Below are 23,543 nucleotides of genomic sequence, written 5' to 3' on the forward strand. Positions count from 1 at the left end.
GCATTGTAGATTTTGAGCAAAGCATACATAAGGCTGTTCTTACAGTTTGGCCGAATATAATATTACGTGGTTGCCGATTTCACCTCTCTCAATCATGGTGGAGAAAAATCCAAAATTTAGGCTTATCTTCGGATTATAAAAATCATTCAAGTGACATTGGAAAATGGTTAAAATGGATATTCGGCCTACCACTACGTGAACCTGAAATCGTCAGCAGTTGCTTCGCGGTTGATTTTATGAGCATTAAACCAATGGACGAACAAATTGATACGTTTTGTGATTACGTTGTTGATACGTATATTGGCGAAGATGCAACTTTCCCACCGTATCTTTGGGCATCGTGCAATATTTCAGGCGAAAGAACGACAAATGCCTGTGAGTCGTTTCACTCAGCATTTGGGAAATATTTTTATTCACCACATCCAAACATTTTTGTTTTTTATGAAGTTTTGAAAATTATTCAACTCCAATCATATATAAAAATAAATAGCGTCGAGAAAGAAAATAAGAATAAAAATCATAAGAATAAAAAACAAAAAACCATGGTTGAAGATAATATATCCAAGTATTTAAATGGAAATTTAGATATGTTTGAATTTGTACAACGAATAAGCTACTACTACAAAAAATGATTATAAGGTAATTAAATATAAATCTATTTTTATATCTACATTTTCTAATTTTAATTTAATTTTTTTGGTTAGAGATTAAGATTCAAGGCACTTCATCAGAAAGATAAATTTGTATGTAATATATATATGTAAATTATTTTTATTTACTTTTAACTAATATAACTTTTTTAATACCAGCGCAATAGATATATTCCTATTTAATATACCTTTTTTATACCGGCGCAATAGATGTATACCTTTTTAATATACCTTTTTTATACCGGCGCAATAGATGTATACTATACAGGTAGTGTCCCAAATTCGGCGCAATTGACGAAACCCCAATTAATAGTTTGGGGTGAGTGCACGATGGCTCACAAAAAATCTATGGAAGCATTAGACCACACGTTGCAAGATTTACGAAAGAACCAAAACCGGTTTGGTGGTGCAATGATTTTACTGATGGTTGATTTTCGCCAAACACTACCAGTAATACTACGATCAACGCCAGCTGACGAACTTAACACATGTTTAAAGTCATCCATTTTATGGAAACACGTTAAAATGCTCAAATTAAATATGAACATGCGAGTCGAATTGCAGAACGACCAATCTGGAAATTTTTTTCCAAACAATTGCTCGACATTGGTAATGGCAAAATCAGTGGCGTACATTCAATCTTGCTCTGGGGGGGGGGGGGGGGTTAACAAAAATAATTGTTATCTTTTTTTTTTCATTGCACAGATAAATAAGATAAATAACTGCTATAAATAGATATTATTTTACACAACTTTTTTACCAATTTACAGTTTACTTTTACATTACAGTAAATTAATAGCTATTGAAATATAAAAACAGCATAGTTAACAAAACTTTTCAAACATCTATCAATATAATTATGTAATTATCATAATATTTGTATAGTTGTATATTTTAAGTTCAAAGCGTAATAATGAAACTACGAATATATTACACCAGGGATCGCCAACTTTTTCAAACAAGTGAGCTACATTTGACATTTAAGTCCCTGGTGATCGACATCTAAGTGAATTTAGGTCTTTATGAAGAGATTTGTTTGATGAGCAAAAGAAAAAAAGGTTTAAGATCCAAAGAATAATTATTTATTGTACTTTCATAATAATAATCTAATGTTAACATTATCCGATTAATCTGATTATTTTGCGCGATCGACCGATAGTGGTAAATTTAAATTGTACAACGATCGACCTATATTCCTAAAAAGATCGACCAGTCGATCACGATCGACTGGTTGGCGATCCCTGTATTACACGTTATCAATAATAAAACAATTTTTTTTTTGCCCTGGGGGGTTTGAACCTCCCCCATCCACCGTATGTACACCACTGGGCAAAATACCTGTTGACTCATCGTCTGGATACATCATATTTCCTAAAAATTTTGTCACTATACTGAAACTAAGACCGAACTCATCGAGAAGGGTTTTCCAAACATTGCTCAAAGATCATTGAGCGAATGAGTTATATTGGCTGCAAAAAACGTTGATGGCTACGAATTGAATTTTCAGTTTCAAAATAAGATATCTGGCGAATTAATGACATACAAATCGATTGCTTTCTAACCAAGATGATGTTATTAACTATTCAACGGAGTTTTTAAATTCGCTGTAATTGCCTGGATTACCCCTCATAATCTGCAATTAAAAATCGAATCGGTAATTGTTATGTTGCGGAACATAAACCAGTCACGTCATTGTAAAGGCACCCGACTTGCGGTGAAGAAATTAATGAACAACGTCATCAAAGCCACAATTTTGAAAGGGAAGTACAAATGCGAAGACGTTTTGATTTCACGGATTCTTTGATTCCGAACGACATTCCATTCGACTCTTACGATTGTAATTTCCAATGCAGCTAGCATTTGCAATGTCATTAAATAAATCTCAAGGGCAGTGGCTATGTGTTTGTAACCTGTTTCTGTATCGGAATATCAATAAAACTATTTATATACGCTCAAGAAAAAAAAATTAAGAATGTTATATATCATAAAGCATTAAAATAATAAACACTTTTTTTTAAATATTTTCATTTATTAATTAACTATACCAATTCAAATTCAATATTCATAATTAAGACAAGACAACATCTATCGGGTCAGTTAGTAATATTAATACATATTAAAGATAGTTTTTAGATGATGCAGTTAATTCTTTAATATTAAAGTACCTAAATTATTGATAATAAAAAATTAGTTTATTGATAAAACTCGATATTAGAAAAACGTGCGAAATTTGAGAACACGATAATAAAGAGCCGCATTTTGGTGTCCTGGTCATTATAACTTAATCGTGGTCCTGATTTACGTCACCCGGTCTCTCGTAGATCTGCCTATGATCCATAGTTTATACATTATATTATAATAATTAATTTGCTACATTTGGTGTACCTAAATGTGTGTGTACCTATAATCTTATATGTTTGGATTGACAGCTATAAAAATTAAACAATTGTAATAGATAGGTATGTTGCATAACTGACCTAAGCCCGTATGCAACTCTGGGTACCAATTTACTACTTAGATATTAGCAATATACTTTTAATGACTAGGATAGGTTAGTGATGGGCGATTTGTATTGATATTTTTATACAATAGGGCAGTTCTGTATATCAATCACGGACTAAGATAATTTTATTTAATATACATACTGGGGCGGATTGGGAAAACATTTCAGCTTGGGAAAATAGTAAATAGATTGGCTCACGGTCACTGTTAGGATGATGTTAAGTAAAGACCAAGTCTACGGATTAGTTTAGTCCATCGGAAAAAGTCCCGAATTCCTATTAGGCCATCCGCCCCGGAATACATATATACTATAATATATTATCTTAGTCAGTGATACAAAATCAACTGGTTTTTCTAATCAAATATTGTTAACGTATGATAAAATATTATCACAGAGTATATGAAATTATTTTATATACTCTGTGATATATTTTATTCAATCTGATATAATATAGTACAGATTATATGAATGATTATTTTTTTCTGTTATGTTAATGAATAATTCTTAATTAAAACTGAAATTCGGTTATTTAAAAATACAAAATATTATTGATTCACTTTAATTTATTTTACCAAATAATAAAAATGCGAAATAATGTACTGCCATCACCCATTTTTACACTGAAATGTGAAAATTATGTTCCAAATTGTATGAAATTTAATTTAGATGATCATATCCTTTATGCAGGCACTCAAAGTGGAGAAATACTCATTTGGAATCTTGAGGTAATTTATCATTCAAGACTGTATAAAATATAATTTTAATAGTTTATTAAATTCACACAAAACTATTGTTATTATAATTTTAATATACATAGTTTGAATATTTTGTTATTTAAATTTTCGAATCATTTACTTAATGGAATATTTTATTAATGTGTATTTTCAATCAGGGGCGGATCCAGAGTCGGGGAACTGTGGGTCAAGCTATTTCAAGAGGCCATTCATTTGAGATGAAACTGAATTAGAAATTAATACCTTGTAAAAAAAAACACAATATGCTCATAAAAGTGTATAAGTATATTTATATTACATTTTAGAATTAGTGATACCACAGATAATGACTTATTTACGATTAATAAATATAATCTAATTTTATCAGCGCAACAAACGTACGGAATAAAATATGATTTACTTAACATTCTACTAAAACGATATAATTTAAAATATAAATTATGAATTGAAAAATTTTAAATTTTGAATATATATGGTATTCATTTTTCAAGTAACTCCGATGGGCCAACTGTCCAAGAGTCCAAATCAAGGTCTAAAAGTGAAAAAAAATTTCCTAGAGACCAATTTTGTCAACAAATATTAACTGTGGGTCAGCTGACCCCCTGACCTCCCCCCCCTTTAGATCCGCCTCTGTTTTTAATGGTACACTATAACTTTAATTAAATATGTTTTATAATGTTTAATTATTTAATCTACAAAATTATTTTTTAATCAGAAAATTATTTAAATTTGTTGTGCTAATAATATAATCTTAAATTTTTATTTGTTTAGTCTAACCGTTTAAAGAATGTTCAAAAGGCTGGTTCAATGTGTATAAATACCTTAGAACTGTTAATCAAATTAAATCAATTGATTTCACATAACAAGACTGGTGAAATAAAATGTTGGCGAATAAATGGATTTGAACTCGAGCTCCAACAAACATTATCAACGCATATAATTGGCTTTTGTACATTATCTCTATATAAATCAAACATGTTTTTGAGCAAAGGTGAAAAGTCTACTATGAATAGTTATTCTATTGAAACTTTTGACAAAATTTCTGTTTTTGATCCACAACAAAATGACAGTTTGGGTGATTTGATGGTTATCAAATCTATTGAAGATTATGTATTTTGTGGTTATGAAGCGAATATAGTTATTATGTGGAAGGAACATCACATTGTAAGTCAATATCATTTTCCAGAACTAGAATGTTTGATGACATTGGATGTGGACAACAATATAACCAAAGGTGTTTGTGGTGGTAGTTCAAATATTATATATACATTTTGCATTACAGATGATACTATAAGTTTGGATAAAAGTACTCAAATTACAAATTCTGGTATTAATGTTTTACGGTTAAGACCGGATGATAAAATATTAGCTGCTGCTTGTTGGGATCTTACTGTAAGATTATTTTCTTGGAAATCCATGAAATTATTAGCAGTTTTGGATTCTCATTCTACTGGAGTATTAAATATTGTATATTCTGAATTTTCAGTAAATTTTTGGAATTCTAACAAATATATGCTTGCTGTTGCCAATAAAGATAATAAAATCACTCTCTGGGATATTTTCAATGAAAAGGATAACAGAAAACATAATAAATTTACAAATCGTACAAATTTTACAATTTGATGAAGACTATTAAAAAAATACTATACACATAATTTATTATGAACATTAAGTACAAAAAAAAAGTGATAACTAATATTCAAATTCCCTAAGACTTAGAAAATATTTTTTGTTCATTGAATATTGAATAACTTTGAGTTTTTATTTAAATTAGTAATTCATATTTTATATACAAATTTGAAAATATGTATTTAAAATGTATTAATAGCATATGAATGTAGTGATTGAGAAAATGTTTTAATTTAATTTAAAAAATAAATTTAAATTTTTTGGTTTATTTAGTTTCAGTTTTCAATTAAATGCTATTTAGTACAATTAAAATATTATTTAATAAATGTTCATACATTTTTACCATATTACATTTATTATATTTGATAATTTTTTGTTTTGGCACAAAATCATAGTCATTTGCTAACCAGCTGGTTAATTTTCTTATTTGGTCATCATATCACGAGTACTCAGATAAGTATTTATTTGTGTACATAATTGTCCTTTTCAGTGTATGTGCTTCCATTTGTTCCATATTGAAGTCTGCTAAAAGACATTCCTGGTAGTCATTTTGTTCTGTTAATCCATCTGTCTCCAGCTTCTTATTCTGGTCAACGGCTAAACGTTTTAAAATTTCTCATTGTTCTTTAACGAAGAATAATTTTCCTGTCAATGACGATTGGTTCCCTAGTTATTGCTCGAAAGTCACTCCCTGTTAAGTACCATCCCTTTCCGAATCTTCCCCTGTAGATATTGTACCCATTTCAAATCAACCACATTTACTCTCCAGTGTCTACGCTGGTCGAACTAAGATCCGCTATTAACCATAGGTCCTCCATTGCTTCCAGTTCCGATCTCATCTCACCATTATCCCTTAAATATTTATCGCAAGACGCTTATCCAATCCTTTTAAACATTTTAAATCGTTAATAGTCTTATTCCACCTTCTTAGAAAGACTAAGGTTTTTCTAATCCCCAAACCGAACGGTGAAGGTTTCCGTCCTATTTTTCTCTTTTCAGCTTTTTATAAAGTTGTTGAATTAATCCTAAAAAATCATTTGGACTGGTGGTTAGAAACAAACAACATTTTTCCCAACTCCATGTATGGTTTTAGACGAGGTATCGGTACCATGGATAGTCTTGCTTTTCTTTCGAATCAAATTTACCATTCCTTTTGCAATCAGCATTTTATAGCAACAGCTTTCCTTAATATAAAAAGCGCATATAAATCGGTTCATATTCCTACCCTAGTTAGTCGTTTATCTGCTTTGTCGATTCCAACTTTATTTTGTAATTTTGTTTCTCGGATTTTCCATCTTCGGTTCCTCGTTTTCAACTCTCCTTTTGGGGAATCTTTACAGCCTGTCAGTTATCTCGGTTTACCTCAGGGTAGTGCTTTAAGTCCCATCTTGTTCAATATTTATTTTCTGTCCGTTATGCATTCTCTATTGTCAAATGGCTTTCAAGCAATCATTTATGCCTATGATTCGACAATTTTCTAGATCCATAAGGACATTGATTTCGTCATCGATGACCTGAATTTTGCCCTTGTTTGTCTCTACAGCTTTAAATACCAGTTTTTTCACGGCAGCTCCCAAAAAATCAAAAGCCGTCATCTTCACTAGGCGGCGGCTTCCATTATTTTTTCCATCCGTGCATATGGACACTCACTTTATTCCATTAATTTCCTCCGTTACCTATCTAGGTCTCATTTTGGATTCCAAACTTCGTTGGGGTCCACATCATCTAAATCTTCTTTCTTTCACTTCAAAATGGGCCAACTTTTTCCGATCTTTATGTGGTACTGACTGGGGTGGCCATCCTTTCTCCTTACAAGGGTATTGTTATAGCAATGCTTGATTACGGCTTTATTTTTATTCGATACTGTCTGCAAATCCATCCGCATTAAACTCAATTTCTACCAAGACATGTGTTTACGTTCGATTCTCGGTGCACTTCGTTCCGCTCCTTCCCCAGCTTTAGAAGTCGAGCTATGCATTACTCCCTTGGACGTACGAGTTCGTCGGTTAGACAGTAAATCCATCATTGACAAATTATCCTCCTCCTTTATCCATGACTCTATCGTTGTATTTATCAATTTTTCGTATTTGATGTTTCTGTGCCAAATCTACCCCCCTATTAGCTATTATTAAGGATTCCCTTCGTCTATTTTTTCCTTTTATACACGTTTTACCCAGCCATTTGCCTCTTTATGATACACCTTTTGAAGCTTTATTGTTAGATGTTCCTTCGTTTATTTATCTTACGTTTTTGGGTATCCCTATTTTAACTTTTCGATCCTTCCCTTCATCCACCGTAAATGTTTTATTTAAAGATTTTATTAAAACTCATTATCCCAATTATTACTTAATTTTCATTGACGGTTCTGTTTCGATTCTTTCCGCTGGTTATTATTTTTATATTCCTAGCGTTTCTATGAAGTTTTCTAATAATGTTCCTTTATCTGCCTTTTCTTTTACAACCGTATGCCTTGCGATAATAGAAGCTCTATATTCTATTAAGTCTCTATCTAATCGTAATTTTATCATACTTTCCGATTCTCAAGCTTGTCTAATGATCTTAAATTCCTCTCCTTTTCAAACTGCTATCTTTCATCTCGTCTTTCTAATTCGCACAATCTTATTAATACTCATCAGTGATAGCTTTAATCATTTTTTTCTATGGGTCCTCGGTCATGCCGGTATCTTAGTTAATGAAATGGCCGATCTTGCCACTTCATGCTCCAATTTTATCTCTTCGCCTATTAAAATTCCTTATTCTGATTTTTCACCAGCTCTTAAAGCCTTTGAATAGATGATGGGTTAACCTAGCCCCGAAATTTGCCTCATACTTTCATCTAGTTTGTTCTTCCATTTTATCTTTTCCCTGGTTTCACAATATTCCTATTTCGCGCAAAATCATAGTTTCCTATACTCGCCTCCCGGCTCACTCCTTTTATTTATCCTTGAATGATTCTCCTTATTGTACTCGTCATGTGGACCTTATTTTATGCAAAGTCTCTTATCTCTTGTTTAACTACCCCGGTCTCCTCTATAGCCGGTGTCTTCTTTCTATTGTCTTACCAACAAGTTCCTTTTTCTCTACCTTATATTTTCCAATCCTCCAATCCATCCTTGATTAAAGCCATTGTTAACTTTTTCTTTCTGAGAGCTTTTTATTGTAACACATATTTATTATTTATATTTATGTATATATGTTTGTATATATTCTATCTTTGTGTATGTAAGTATGTATTTTGTAAGTAGGTATCCTTAATTTTATCTATTTTTCTTTCATTCTTTTTTTACTTTATTTTAATCATAGAGACAATTGTATTTTTATATGTTCCTTAAAAATAAAATAATTGTCCTTATGATTACTCCTTCACATTATATGTCATGGAGTTTAAAAAATATTTTCAAAATAAAGATATAATTTCCTTAAAAGCAGTCATGCTTTACGGGATGAAAAAAAAATGAATTAACAATAATTTAACAAATTGACACTTATTACTAAATAATCTATTAATTACCATAAATAATGAATATTTTTCAAATAATTATTCAAGCTCAAATGTCAAAATACACAAAAATGTTAAAAAAAAATTAAATATCCAAGTAAATATAATTAGATAATTAAATTGTTATAATAATTTCTTTTTTTTTTTTTTTTAAAAAAGTGTTAAATTTGAAATCTGTTTTATATAGAAAGTAGATTAAAAATCATATTAATTTTAATATTTTAAGTTATAATATGAATTTCTAGCAGTTATTTTAAATATAATAATTAATTTATGATCTTACTGAAAATGGCTACAAATAATCTAGGTTACTTTTTAAATATTACAAAAATACACAATAAAAATTAGTCATTTTCATTCTATAATTTTTGAAAAGTGTTTTCAGACAGGAAAGTATTTTCTAGGATCCAATACTTACCAAAAATTAATTAAATCCTATTTATTTATAGAATCTGCTTTCTTTTCTAAATGTTTCTGATAGTATTTAGTATTTATTAATGAAATTAAAATATCAAAATATCAAGAATTTATATTATATTTAGTACTAACTAGTTTATTTAAATTATTTATAACGGAATAATCTTAACTTTTTACCATTTAATAAATTCATATTGAGAAGTCTTTACGTAAAACTACTAAGCCACTTTTGAGCAAACAAGTGAGCAAGTTAATCCAACAATTACCTCTATTTAACTATTGCAGAAATGCTCATTTATTTTAATTTATTAAGCTTATATTGTACACAACAAACTTAAATACTGAACTAATGGGTTTCTCAAAATTTATTTTATTTAATTTTATACTTGCACATAATTCAATTGAATCATTAAATTAACTATAGTCTGAATTAAAGTAGTTAAATTAAAACATTATTACTCATTGTAAAACATGATAGAAGAAAATTAATTTGATACATTTTTATCAACTAAATGACTTGTAGTGATGTTATAATAAACTGAAAAACAAATTATATGAAAATAAAATAATTTCATTTTAGTATTTTAAAGACACAATTATACAGTTACAAATATAGCAGTAGATTTAAGCTCAGGTTCAACACTTTTTGCTTCAACATGTATTGACTGATCTCTAAAGTTAACAAAAATTGCATTTTAATAAAACTAAATGATTTTTTATAATTTTTTCTTTAATGTAATACTTACATACTAGCAGTTAGTGTAAAAGTAATTTCACCTTTTGATTTCAAGTTTACTTGAGCCTAAATAATAAATTCAATTAAAAATAAAATAAAAACAAACCTATAAATAAAAAAAATTACTTCAGATTTAATGTGCTTATCACTGCCAGATATGGCTGAAAGAGTGACATTTTCAACAGTAACATTAGTTTTAACACTTTTTGTGCTAGGCAATATTTCATTCTGATCAAATTTTAAAGTTTCACCACAGCACTAAAAAAAAAAAAAATATTTAATAAGTTGGAGAAAAAATTGTAGAGAAATATACCAACATCAACTTCTACGGTTTCTTTTAGAGTATGAACTTCTGTTGTAGGTTCCGGTAAATCATTATCTGTATTCCAATATTTTGTCAAAAAACCAGCTTGCACGGCAGCTCCATAAGCCAGTACTTCATCAGGACTGATGCCATTAGGTATATCTGCATGTGGAAATAAGTTTCCAATGTAAGATTTCAATTTTGGAATTTTGAGTGGACCTCCACAAAGTATAACCTACATCAGGTGCAATATTTTATCATTTTTACTTATTAAAAATTGTACCCTAAAATAAACAATACTTTTTTAATATTAGAGTTTTCAAGATTGGCTTTCTTTAAAACCACTTCAATTGGCAAAGAAAAATTGGCCAATAAATGTGCAATTAATGACTCAAATCTTGCTCGAGAAACCGAGGCAGCAAAATCTACTCCATCAGTTAATGATTCAATAAATATGTTTGCAGTTTTTAATGTTGATAATAAATGAACTGCATCTTCAGTAGCTCTTTGTAACTTTGCAGAAGCTCTTGCATTTTCTGAGGGATTTGACCGATGTTTTCTTAAAAATTAAATTGTAATAATAATATATCCTATGATTATACTTATAATATGAATACCACAAATATATATTATAAGAGCTTACCTTTTTACTTCTTCAATTAAATGAGCTTTTAAAGATTCTATTAATTTATATCCTCCAATAGCTTTAGTATGTTCAGATGCTACAATTGATACTAATCCAGAATCTACATATAAAATTGTTGCATCACAACTAATACCACCAAGCCTATATACTAAAATATACCTAAATCAAATAAACAATATTAATAAATACCTTTATAGGTGGTATTTTATAACATACATATCATTTAAAGGTTCTGAAACATTAATTCCATAGGTAAAAGGAGTTACACTAGGAGCATTAACAACTTGAAGAACATTCCATCCAGCTTGAATTGCTGCGTTTCGAACTGATTCTCTGCTAGGATCATCAAAAAATTCTGGTACCGTAACCACACAGGAACATTTTGTATCTTCACTATGAGTGGCTCTTTTAGCAATACCTATAGTATAAATTAATTAAATTAATATTATTCAAAAATAAATAAATAAAATACAAATATAGTTACCATATAATGTTTTATAAATATTAGATTCAATAAACTGAGGAGTATAAATTTTTTTTTTATTCTCCAAAGGTAATTCATAAGCAAGATGACCTCTTTCTTCAATAGTTTTGACTTTATTATTTTCTATTAATGAACATTTTTCATTATCTTCTAATGAAAGATTCATCAAACGATTGTTAAAAGTAATGGTATTTGCTTGTTTAGATATAAAACCTGTTTTAGCAGCATTTCCAACCACCTAAAAATATACATGAGATCAGATTTATGGATATTTACTGTAAATAAAATTAAAATTTACTATCAAAAAAACAAAACTTACTGTTTCTTCATCAGTTATAGATACAATCGCAGGGGTTATTCTATCTCCAGCTTCATTAGCAAGAACATCAACCTTACCTTCTTCCTATAAGATTCATTAATAAGTGTTTATAAAAATGAATTTGATATAAAATATCAATATAATTTACAATAGATGAAGTAAAATTATAATCGGTAAATTGTAGAAATTATCAACCAATGATTTTTTTTTTTATGACTAATTACAAATTAATAAACTACAAAAAAAACATTACCTAATCAATATTTCTATATGAAAAAGGCAATGAAGAACTAAACACAATATTAAATTCATTTAACTTACTCATAATATCTTCATTTTGTATATTTTATTATTTAGTTAATAAGATTCTATATAATGTTTGTATAAACAATATTCTATAATTTTGCATACTAATTTTTTCAAGAAAATATAACTAAAAAATATTCCTAACAGGTAATTAATTTTTACTCAATTTCAAAGAAGTAATTTTTTTGTTGATTAACAATAAATACAAAACATTTTGTATAAATTACTTTCAGCACCTATCAACATATAAATTACCTAAACATAAGTTAACTTTCTTATAGGATAACATATTTTTAGATGTTTATTTTAAAAACCATACATTTTACTAATAGGTAAAGTAGGTAGTAAGATTTAACATTGTTAACAATTTAAATAGAAATGGATATGAATGTATGTCCAGAAATTGGTAAATACAGAATTTTGAATAGAAGTAGCAAGATTATACTGATACCATCTGCCAAATAGGTATCTTTAAAAAATGACTGTTTAAAGAGTTAAAGATCTAAACTTGCACATTTTAAAATCTCATCTCAAACATAAAAATTCTAAGAAATTATGAAAACTAGTGTATTAATACTGGATTTCAACTACTTACTTTAATAATATTTTAACTTTGAAAAAAACTAAAACAATAGATAAGTAGTAGTTACAAATTATAATTTAAATTTATAATGTGAACCATTCTATTGTCTTTTTCATGAAAGCAATGTTCTTAAAATATTCAGTTAAATAAATTTTATTTTTAACATAAAATAGTCATTATACATAATGTATTATTTGTAACAAATAACATTTACAATGTTACAAAATATCATGTAAACCCAATTCTTCGATATAAATTTTAAAAATTAATATATTTTATTAAAAAACGAATGGATTAATGTAAGCAATTATTTTTTACTAGTGTTTTGAGAAAATACTAAAATCGTGAGTCCACATTTAGTAAATTTTTTTTTTTATATATTTATAATCACATGAATATTTACTTTGAATATTGCTATTGACGCAGTTGAGTTTCCAACATGTATCCCAAATACAATTGAACGCGACATTCCTATAATTTAGTTAGAAAACGAAAATATTCTAAACGCGACAGTGAAAAAGTAATTAGATTTTTTTTAATATTTAAAACTAATCTTCATAACTATGTATAATGAAAATCTAGATTCCAGAACATTTTTTAAATCACGTTATATTATTTTCAAATTAATATAACATAACCTAAAACTGATAACCACAATATTATTATTATGAATTATATGTATACAGAGTGTTTTGATACAAATAAAAAAATTAAAGTATATAAACATTTTTTCTTTTAGATTATGCATTCTGTATAATGAATCCCACTCTTATTCTTATACCTAACACAACATAAATAAATAAAAAGTTTTCATTTCTTTAACGTTTTGGTGCGTTTCAAAATCTACCGGGTTTTGTTTATTTTTATTTATTTCCATTTCAAAAGAATTGTAATAATTTTTCTTTTTACATAATGATGAGATTTAGTTTATCAACGTTTGGTTAAACTAAAAAAAAAAGTAGTCACCTTTTTTTATAATTTACCTCCGACGGATAATATAAATCAAAGCAACAAACACAATGACTGATTCTAAACAACCAGTTGTATTAAATGTTGCACCAACTATAGATCAGATCAATGCTGATCGTATAACACAGGTATATATTATATAATAATAAAAATGTTTTAAATTTATAATAAAATCCAAAATTTAAATTGTAGTTAGCATCAAAGTATTGGGCTCCCAATGTAAATCCCAATGAATACTTACCTTATAATCCACAAGTAGTTGAAAATATTTACAATGAAGAAATCTATAAGTCAAAGTAAGTTTTCATGTTAAAATTACAAACAGATAGTCTTTAGAATATCAATTTAAATAAATATTTATTTAAAGAACACATACTATAAATATTGCAATTTGGCTTTACCAGTTTTTTCTTCAAGTGTATTGTCAATAAAGATATATTTGTAGGTTAATAACTACTTATTTATTTGTTTGGATAATTTAAAATGTTTTTCCTAAATCACTTATTCAAAAATAATTAATTTTCTTCTTCTCCTCCTTCGCCTTTCACCTAACTATTTGGGGTCGGTCAACCTTATCCTAAACCTTAAATCGTCTCCATTTTCTACATTCCCTGTGCATACACCAACGGCCCATATCATATCGTTCTTGATTGTATCTAATGATAAATATAAATAATTAATATAATAATATAATCATTTATTTATAATTTAACTATATATATATATATATATAAATAAATAAATTTAATTATTTTTTCAAATATTTAACTGTGAAATATAATAGTTAAATTAAGGTATTTTTACCTCATAATTTCATACATATTTCATTTTAATTTATGTATTTAAAAAAAAAAAATGTTAGGTTAGAATTTAAATTTGTTAAACAATTTCTTTATTTATGGATGATAAAATAATTCAGTTTAAATAAATAGTAAATTTCATATAATTTATACTGTATTAACTAACTTTTAAAAAGGCATAATATTCAACTTGTATATTGAATATAGTTATATACTCTATAATTTTACAGTTTTTACTAAATTATTATCTTGAATTGTACACTTTTGGTTAATTTACACAAAACAAAAAATATTAGAAAATTGACACATTTTCTATTTCTTACTTTTTAAAGATCTTAATTTTTAGATGAGTTATTAATTATGAGTTATAATTATTTAGTTATAATTTAGGAACCATTAACAAATTAACTGTTTTTTTTAAATTGTATTGTTATATTGGAAGGATATTTAAATGTCATATTTCCCTAAGAACATTTTTTGTACATAATTATATTTTTATTGTTGAAAACTCTGTTGAGTAATTATTTTTAATTTTGTAAAATTTATCTTTAATTATGAGGAAAGTAAATCAATTTATTTTCCCTTAGGATAATACAGTAAAACCTCGATTAGATGGAACTTCGATAAGACAAAAACCCCGTTATAACAGAACATTCTTTTTAGTCCCGTTTCAAATTACATATAATTAACTAACCCCGTGAAGACGGAATCCCTGTTGACACGGAAAAATGTCATGGTTCCAAGGGGTTCCGTCTTATCAAGGTTTTACTTAATTGATGGATTAAATTCTCAAATTTTGTACTAAATCTTCTTTTTTTTTTTTTTAATATATTATTATATTACTGTTCATCCTAATTTTTAATTATTTTAAAACTTTTAAAATGTATTAATCCTATTTGGATAATATATTGAGAATTATAAATACTAATGTCAATATTTGTGTGATTTAGTTTTTCGGTCAGACGTATTATGATATTAGAATTTAGCCAGTATTTAGAAAACTATTTGTGGCCTAATTATGTGTCTTCAAATGCTACATTTGCACATACAATGTCTATTGTTATAATGTTAAATGAAAAATTTCGTGAAAGAGTAGCTCCTTGGCAGGTATAGAATTATTTACTTATTTTACAATTTAAAATAATTAAATTATTTAAATATTAAATTTTAATTTTAGGCTTTAAAAAACCATCCTGATGAATTTGATGGTTTTATTGATCAAGTATTATATGCCAGTCTTTCTGATGGTAAAAATATTAAGGAACAGATAGCCCTGGTTGTTTTCTTAAATCATTGTTTTCAATGTATGGAAACAGATTTAGTGAGAAACAAAATGAAGAAACTTGTATCTATATCAATATGGTGTAGTTTGCAGGAAGTGAGTATTTTTTATGTGTAGATATATTATGCTGAGTTTTATTATTTTCTTTACATCAGTATTTACTGTTTTTATATCGTACTGAAGATTTTTAGACATATTTTTCTATAGTGTTTATTTTAGTAAAAAAATTGGATTAAATTACTTTTAGCTCAATAGTTAACTAACAATTTTTATCTTTTATTTAAGAAATGGCTCTAAATTTGCTCTTTTTCACTAAAACATTATTATAGAGACATAATTTTCTAATTCAACAATAATTTAAAAATTGGGATGATAAGAATACCTTTTTTTCTGATCAATATAGTTTTTTCAATTTATGAATAATTTTATCTAAAATGTTTACATTTTAAAATGTGTGTTATATATTTAATTTCCAATACTTTATATTAATATTTTTATTAAAATTGGTAATTTTTATTATATTTATTTGATTAATTTTTATTTTAGAGACGAAGAATATTAGAATTGCGTCAAGTACCAAAATGGCAAAAGTTATGGAATCGATTACAAAAAAAGGATAAAGATTTACTTGTAAAAAATAAGTTAAAGGCAGATCTTGAAAGAACATTTTTACATAAATTATGTATTAAATTCATTAATATTTTAGAAGGAATATCAGTAGAAGGTATACATTTTAATTGATATTAGTTTAATATGAAAACCATACATATGTATTATATATATATAATAATATAATTTTAATTTTTAGGTGATTTATGTGTCAATCATTTAAATTATTGCGAGAGATTTTTGGAATTACTTATTGATTTAGAAACATCTTTGCCTACTAGAAGATTTTTTCATGTTGTCTTAGATGACATACATTTGATAGATCGATGTTATTTAGCATCATTAAGTAAACGTGATGAAGGACACCTTTTTAAACAGGTTTGTCTATGAGTTTAGCTTAATTTAAATTGTATTAATTGTATGTATTATTTTCATTAGTTATTAGATATATTAAAATTTTATTTTCACTTTGAAATCTGTCAAGCAACTGGTGATCCATTAAAAGAAAATGAAGTGATGCAAGCACATTATGATAAAATGACATCATTGCAGGTACAAACTAATTTTAAAATTTAAAAAAAAAAGTTAGTTTCAACTTTCAAATATACAGTGGTTGCCACTTATAGTGATCACATTCGTCTAAGGGTATTTTGATCACTATAACCGGAAATCACTTAACAGCAATTTGAAAAAACAGAAAATAACATAAAAATAATTTTTTTAAACATTTTATTTTATATATAGAATTAAAGAGACTATATAATATTTCAAAATAGTATATATATATATATATATATATATAATTCAAAACTTAGGTTTTTTCAAAAAAAGTCAGTTATATGCACATGTTTTTTTGTTTAGAGACAGACATGATGTGCTCTGAGTTGCTCAATGTAACAAATTAGTCTATAACTATGTAGTGCTCTTCTGCAGTTCTTCTAAGTGTATTAATTGCATTAAATTAAAAGCACTGATAATGGCAATTTGTTCTATTCCTGGAATTTCTGATCATCATAAGTGGTTGATTCTTATAACCAGTGAATAGTATATTTTGTTTGCTACATTTTAAATTAAACCAGAAATATATTGATTTTACAATGATGTTTATTTTTTTTTATGAACAAAAATTTAATGGTTTGAAATATATATCGACTATATTTTCAAAATTTTTATCTGGTATAAAGTATTTTCTTAAATAATAAATAAATTATACTGACCATTAAAACAATTTTTTTAAACGCTTTAATTCATCATAGAGCGAACAATATGAAAAATATGACAATATAACAATATGAACCATTTAATGAAATATACTATATTTTCTAAGACTAATTCTCACTTAACTACTGTTTTTCACTACAATTTTAATATTTATATTTCCACTCAAATTTAACACACATAGTTTTGATAAATTCTTATAAAAATCTATAACTAAGCATAAAATTCAAAAGGTATTATTTAAAATGTGAATTTCCTTATCTTTTTAGTACATTCAATTTAATACACTTATTATCCATGACTTTATATAGAAGGTCAATAAAGAACTTACTTGAATTTGGATAAAATTATGTTAATATTTATTGTTGGATATTATTAAAGTGCATTTGTGAAATAAAATATTGCTGTTTTATTGAGAGTACATTTTTACTTAAAGCTAGACTAAGTTTATGAAATTTAGTTAAATGGGTTTTTTTAATTTATTATACGGGGATAAATTACTGATTTCGAACTAGTGACTGTGTTTAGGCAAAATTGTTTAATCCAGCTCAGCTAAGACTCCCCAGAAAAACTACTTCATTAGTTGGTTGAATAAAATAATTTTAGTATTTTATTTATTTATGTAAATTTCTTTCTTTCAGGCAACATTATTTGGAAAATTCACCAAGCTGAAAGATTTCTCATTATCTAATATTAATGCTGTTGATAAATATGATTCTCTTATTAAACATTTTAAAAATCTAAGGTAAATTATTTTAAAATTTAGTTATAGTTTTCAATAATTTAATATTATTGTAAATATATTTATGAATAAGATTTAAACTAGTAGCAATACTTTTTTCATATCTATCTATAATCAATAGTGTAGATTCTATACCATAATAATAAAAATTTCATTAAATGTACAATAAATGTACATTTTTAGTACATCATAATATATTTTTATTTTGCTGAACTTTTCCTGACTCTTCTAAGTAATTCTTCAAAATAGTGACTGAAATTCAAATAGTGTTTACAAATCTATTATGAGATAAATTATTTTATTTATGTATTCAGTATATAAATTCCATTTGTATTAATTTAATTATTTTTGTTTACCATAATCCTGAATTTTAGTTGTATCATTTGATATTTTATATTTAATTTATATATGTGTAATCGATGTATAATTTTTATTACAAGTGCTTTTATTATGATTGTTTATTTTAATTATATACAATTATTGAAATTTGAATAGTTATTATTAATTGGTAATTTTTAAAACCAAAATAAAAAAAAAATAAGTTCATTTAAATTTATTTTATTATTTTTTATGATTTTTTTTTTTTAGAAAAAATAACATTACACATTATTTTATTTTCTTAAAGGAATTTATAATTTCTATCATGATAAATTATGTAATTAATTAATTAAATTTTAGTAATCAAGAACTTCAAAATATTGCTATGGAACTAAATTTAATTCCTGACCAAGAAAAACGTATGACTGAAAATTGGTATCGTTATGATTCTGAATTTTTACTTTCTCTACTGGTATGTACTTAAATTACATTTAATATTATTATTAGAGTAAAAAAAAGTTTTAAAAAATAGATAACCTTTCCTTCAGTAAGTATTTAAGATTGTGCGAGGGCTCCAAACTTAAAAACTTTTATTTCAGACCTTAAAAAAAAATATATAAATTTAATTTTCTTTTAGGTAAAAATTCTAAGTGACTATTTTAAAATTAAAATGTATTTATTATCTTCAAACAGTTATAGTATTATATATTACCCATATTACCCAAACGATCTCCATGTAAAGGTCCCCACACACTGCCGCGGTGGCGGTGTAGTGGCGTTAAATTTGTACAAACGTATTGTAATGGGAGTCCGCACCAGGCACGGATCCAGCCTACCATAACGGGAGGGGCAGATTATAAATAAGTATATTCTATGCAAGCCCGAAGAGATGGGGGGTAGCTGGGGCTGTAGCCCAGGAGCCCAGGGCCTGATCAAGTTCTCTACGTCTCGGTCATTGTGTCGAGTTATTTATGGATCACCAACATGAATCGTGCTAATAACCTACCCAAGTAATTATAGCGTATGCTGTATAGTTATGTAGTGATCGTTGTGCAGGACACTACGATTGGTACTACATTAATTATTTAACGACGCCGCATGTTCGTTGTTATCTTAAAACATAATGGTGAGAGAGTTAGGTAATTTGAATAATTAAATTAACTTGTATTTTAATACTTGTAAAAATTACTATTTTTAATAATTTACCACAAGAAAAATAATACACAGTTTAAACAAAAATAAAGGTTAGTTTATTATGGGTAAAGAATTATGTACTCGTGGCGATGTGGCTGTAACAATATCCACGACAAGTAATAAATTATTTAAAAAGTTAATGACCAGTCTAACACTGTCTATCAGAACTACCTATCTATTTCTGATTAATGCCAAATGCTCTACCTGTATTTATATCGGTCAAAGTGGTGTAATTCCAATATTACTTTTACTGATAATGTAATGATTTAGCATTATCATGTTAAGAGGTGAAAAACTACTTGTTGTTTTCACCTTTGCCCTGGATGTATTTCGCATAACATCTTTTTAATACTTTTTTTTTTGTTTTTCAATCCAAAGATTGATTTTTAACAAATGTTTTACAATAAATGGTTTCTCCATTTTTCTCTATCATTCGCCATATTCTTAAGTTCCCTGTAGGAAGTGACTCCTGTATCCTGCATTATTTGGCTAATGTATCTCGCCTTTTTAATACTTATACTATTTTATATTACATTATTTATATAACACTTATATAATTTTACATAACATTATATAAACTTCATATAATATTCATATAATATTTATACAACATATTTTAGATTCTGAATGGAGCGAGGAATGTAATGGTTTCACAATGACATGATTCTTTTTTATTCTGTAAACACTTTTTCTCCCTCTAAACTTGCTCAAAAGTATCAAGTGTAGCATCTTTTCTGAAAGGTAATGTTCTTGAGCTGGTACGTTAGAGAGGTCATTTTTCGATTTTCGAAACGGTACTCGAATAAAAGCGGTTAAAGGAGAAAAACGTACGTTTTCTCGATTTTATAATATTAAATAATTATGGACGACGTTTTCTACCAGATATTTTGCTCCAAATGAAAAATAACAAGAGATCTTTTTTGTTGTATTTTGGATTTTGTTTCTTACGGTTTAAAGTTTGGAAAATGTTAGCCATTTTTGAGTTATTTGTAGACATTTTAATTTTGGGAGTTTTTTTTGTTATTATTCGGTTAAAAACATTCGTAAAAACTTGAAATTTTGATTGTTTACTTATATTATCCTTACCTAGACATAGTAAAATTTTCAAAACGTTTGAGCGACTTTTGAGCTTTTTCTTTTATTTTATATATTTTTTTTCATTTTTATGATATTTCCTAATTATAAATTATAATTATAATTATATAAATTACCTATTTATATAAATCGTTCTTAAGCTATTCTTAAAACACTTTATTTCACCATAGAAACGAATAAAATTAAATAAAAAAGTTTCCCTCGTCCGCTCAGAATCGTTTTTTATCGAATGTAAAATTACACTATTCTGTCTAAGTTACTTTAATTTTCAAACTCTATAAATTAAATATTAAAAAAATTTAACTACGTGACTATATAATAAATTAACTCATTATTATGTGCATAAATTCGAAGTGCAATAATTTAATTCGTCTGGTTATAAGTTGCTTAAAAAAAAAAAAAAAAAATCCCTCATTAAATACTTTAATTAAAGTAGGCCAATCGATGTGATAATACAAACAATACACCTATAACTATTACAAAAGTTTACAATTCAGATTTTATTATTGTCTGGAACTTCTACTACTTGACTGTATTAATTATATATAAATCCAAATAAATGTAATTAAAAGTGTATATCTCAATCGTTGTGTTCTGTTCTTGAATTAACAATTTTTAAACACTAAAAATTACATTTATTTAATAATTTTTAAAATTAAACATAGGAGTTAATGTGTAATACGATGTACCAGCTAATTAGGTAGTGTAATGTAATTTAAAAAAATACTTACGTGCATGATTAACGATTTCAACCGTTTGCAGCTCGAATTATTATATTAATACTTATAGTAATTTGTATCAAATTATTAAATCATGCTAAGCATTGGGTTTACTACAGTTATAACAAGTCTACAATAAAATGTCCAAAAAAGACCCATAGGCTATAAATAATTATTTTAATTTAGTCTGTGAAATAACCATGACTGCGATTACATTATCTCTCTATTCGGGGGTGGATAGGCCCATGGGGAAAATGGGATTTTTCCTGTGGGCCCTCGCCCTATATTATGTCGGTGACCCCCTCGATACCATTAATTTTTTTTTATAATTAAATTAGGATGAGTAAATATAATAAAAATTATGAATTATTATTATTGACACGACTCAAAATATTTCAGTAACTGATCAATGTTCGGTAATTATTCGCTACGTCAGTGGTACTGCTATTCACGAAAGATTAGTCGGTATCATCAAATATACCTTTAGTAAAGGAACTGAATTAGTTAAATTAGTTTTGAAAGTCTTCAATAGTATGAATTTGGGTCTCAAAAAATTTGTTGGTAATGCTACAGATGGAGTAGAAAATATGCAGGGGAAGTATCGTGGATTTTCTCCTCAGCTAAGTAATATGGCACAAAAACAAATTCATATAATGGTGCTATGCTCATATACTGAACTTGGTAATTGCTGATGTAATGAATACAATTCTTGAATCCATCAGTTCATTTGAAACATTTAATGGATGTGCAGCTTTTATTAAAGAATCGCATACGCATATGGATGTGTGGATTACTAAGGAAAAAAATGAACGAATATGCTGTATAGGAAAGACAAGATGGTGTCTAAAGATTGTACTTTAATCAAAGTTTTTGGTCATTTTAACCGTCCAGAAGCTGGTTTATTCGTGGAACTTTTAACTACTTATATATTTATTGAAATTAAAAATAGTCATTCTATAACAGCTGACAGCTCAAATTTATTTACGCATTTTTCAAAAAACTACTCTACTGTCTAAGTATTTACAAGGATATGGAGTAAATATGATATCTTATCAAATGGTTCAGGCAACACTTAATGAACTGAAAATTATAGTGGTACGTGACTTTTCAAGCACCAAGAAAGCAGCAGACAATTTTATTAAATGGGCGAATAATAAATTAGAAGTTGAAAAGAGTGAAGTAGAAATTAGTGATGGTTTTCTATAAACTCGAAAAAGAAAAAGAACCAGGCAACTTTCTTATGAATCCACTAGATGACAGTCTGCGTGCATTTGAAGTCAATGTCAATTTAATTTTTGATACAATAATACAAAGTATTTCTTCTAGATTTTCAACGCACGGTCAACTTTGTGAAAATTTGTCATGCCTCGACCCAAACAATTTTGAAATAGATGTACTCCTACCCACTACAGTTTTATCAAACATGTATGATGAAATTTCACATTTTATCCCAGATATTACATATGACGCATTAAGAAAAGAATTTATAAACTTCTAAATGAACTGAATTCAAAAAGATCATATTTTGTGAAAATTATGACTGCACTGATAATTATAACTTAGGAGATGAATCTGATGGTAAACTCAATTATTCATTATTAAATAACATTTTTCATTTTAGTTTTTATTTTAAGAGCACTCAAATAAAAGAAATGAAGAAAAATGTCCTCATACTACAGCTTGTGGAATGTATTGTGTGGTTCGCATTTTTAATTTCTTTGGTGAAATACAATTTGTATACTAACGCTTATCCTGCCCTTTATATTTGCTACAAATTACTACTTTCT

General features: G+C 27.0%; 3 protein-coding genes across 4 annotated transcripts in view; 2 read left to right on the top strand and 1 right to left on the bottom strand.

Annotated features, from left to right (window-relative positions):
- Positions 1-3,665: 3,665 nt before the first annotated feature.
- On the top strand, positions 3,666-5,465 carry LOC112694560 (guanine nucleotide-binding protein subunit beta-like protein 1). Its single transcript, XM_025570069.1, has 3 exons — positions 3,666-3,878; positions 4,659-5,279; positions 5,374-5,465. Exons 1-3 carry the CDS (start codon positions 3,738-3,740, stop codon positions 5,374-5,376), a joined length of 765 nt encoding a protein of 254 aa, XP_025425854.1. The 5' UTR covers positions 3,666-3,737; the 3' UTR covers positions 5,377-5,465.
- A 4,517-nt stretch (positions 5,466-9,982) lies between these two features.
- On the bottom strand, positions 9,983-13,427 carry LOC112694477 (heat shock 70 kDa protein 14-like). The gene is made up of 10 exons (XM_025569943.1): positions 13,214-13,427; positions 11,922-12,005; positions 11,603-11,840; positions 11,335-11,536; positions 11,116-11,277; positions 10,773-11,031; positions 10,486-10,707; positions 10,295-10,426; positions 10,179-10,234; positions 9,983-10,104 (listed from the first exon to the last, which is right to left on the bottom strand). Exons 1-10 carry the CDS (start codon positions 13,277-13,279, stop codon positions 10,029-10,031), a joined length of 1,497 nt encoding a protein of 498 aa, XP_025425728.1. The 5' UTR covers positions 13,280-13,427; the 3' UTR covers positions 9,983-10,028.
- Positions 13,428-13,582: 155 nt separating this feature from the next.
- The window catches only part of LOC112694478 (RNA helicase aquarius), a 19,401-nt gene continuing 9,440 nt past the window's right edge, over positions 13,583-23,543 (top strand). The window contains exons 1-9 of one of the 2 annotated variants that reach the window (XM_025569945.1): positions 13,583-13,907; positions 13,972-14,075; positions 15,530-15,686; positions 15,757-15,957; positions 16,408-16,585; positions 16,670-16,848; positions 16,909-17,022; positions 18,330-18,433; positions 19,109-19,220. In XM_025569945.1, the coding sequence (XP_025425730.1) occupies positions 13,830-13,907; positions 13,972-14,075; positions 15,530-15,686; positions 15,757-15,957; positions 16,408-16,585; positions 16,670-16,848; positions 16,909-17,022; positions 18,330-18,433; positions 19,109-19,220 (1,227 nt within the window). In that variant the 5' untranslated portion in view covers positions 13,583-13,829. The remainder of the gene's footprint in view (positions 13,908-13,971; positions 14,076-15,529; positions 15,687-15,756; positions 15,958-16,407; positions 16,586-16,669; positions 16,849-16,908; positions 17,023-18,329; positions 18,434-19,108; positions 19,221-23,543) is intronic. The other variant, XM_025569944.1, reaches the window with a different exon arrangement.

Source organism: Sipha flava, unplaced genomic scaffold (genome assembly GCF_003268045.1).
Source record: "Sipha flava isolate LNK unplaced genomic scaffold, YSA_version1 130_pilon_pilon, whole genome shotgun sequence".
Lineage (NCBI taxonomy): Eukaryota > Metazoa > Arthropoda > Insecta > Hemiptera > Aphididae > Sipha > Sipha flava.

Coding starts and splice junctions, on each gene's coding strand:
- LOC112694477 (XM_025569943.1), bottom strand. CDS start 13,279: ATGTCGCGTTCAATTGTATTTGGGATACATGTTGGAAACTCAACTGCG. Junction 12,006..13,213: donor CGTCAATAGCAATATTCAAA/GTAAATATTCAT, acceptor TGAATCTTATAG/GAAGAAGGTAAGGTTGATGT. Junction 10,235..10,294: donor ATAAGCACATTAAATCTGAA/GTAATTTTTTTT, acceptor TTTATTATTTAG/GCTCAAGTAAACTTGAAATC.
- LOC112694560 (XM_025570069.1), top strand. CDS start 3,738: ATGCGAAATAATGTACTGCCATCACCCATTTTTACACTGAAATGTGAA. Junction 3,879..4,658: donor TACTCATTTGGAATCTTGAG/GTAATTTATCAT, acceptor TTATTTGTTTAG/TCTAACCGTTTAAAGAATGT.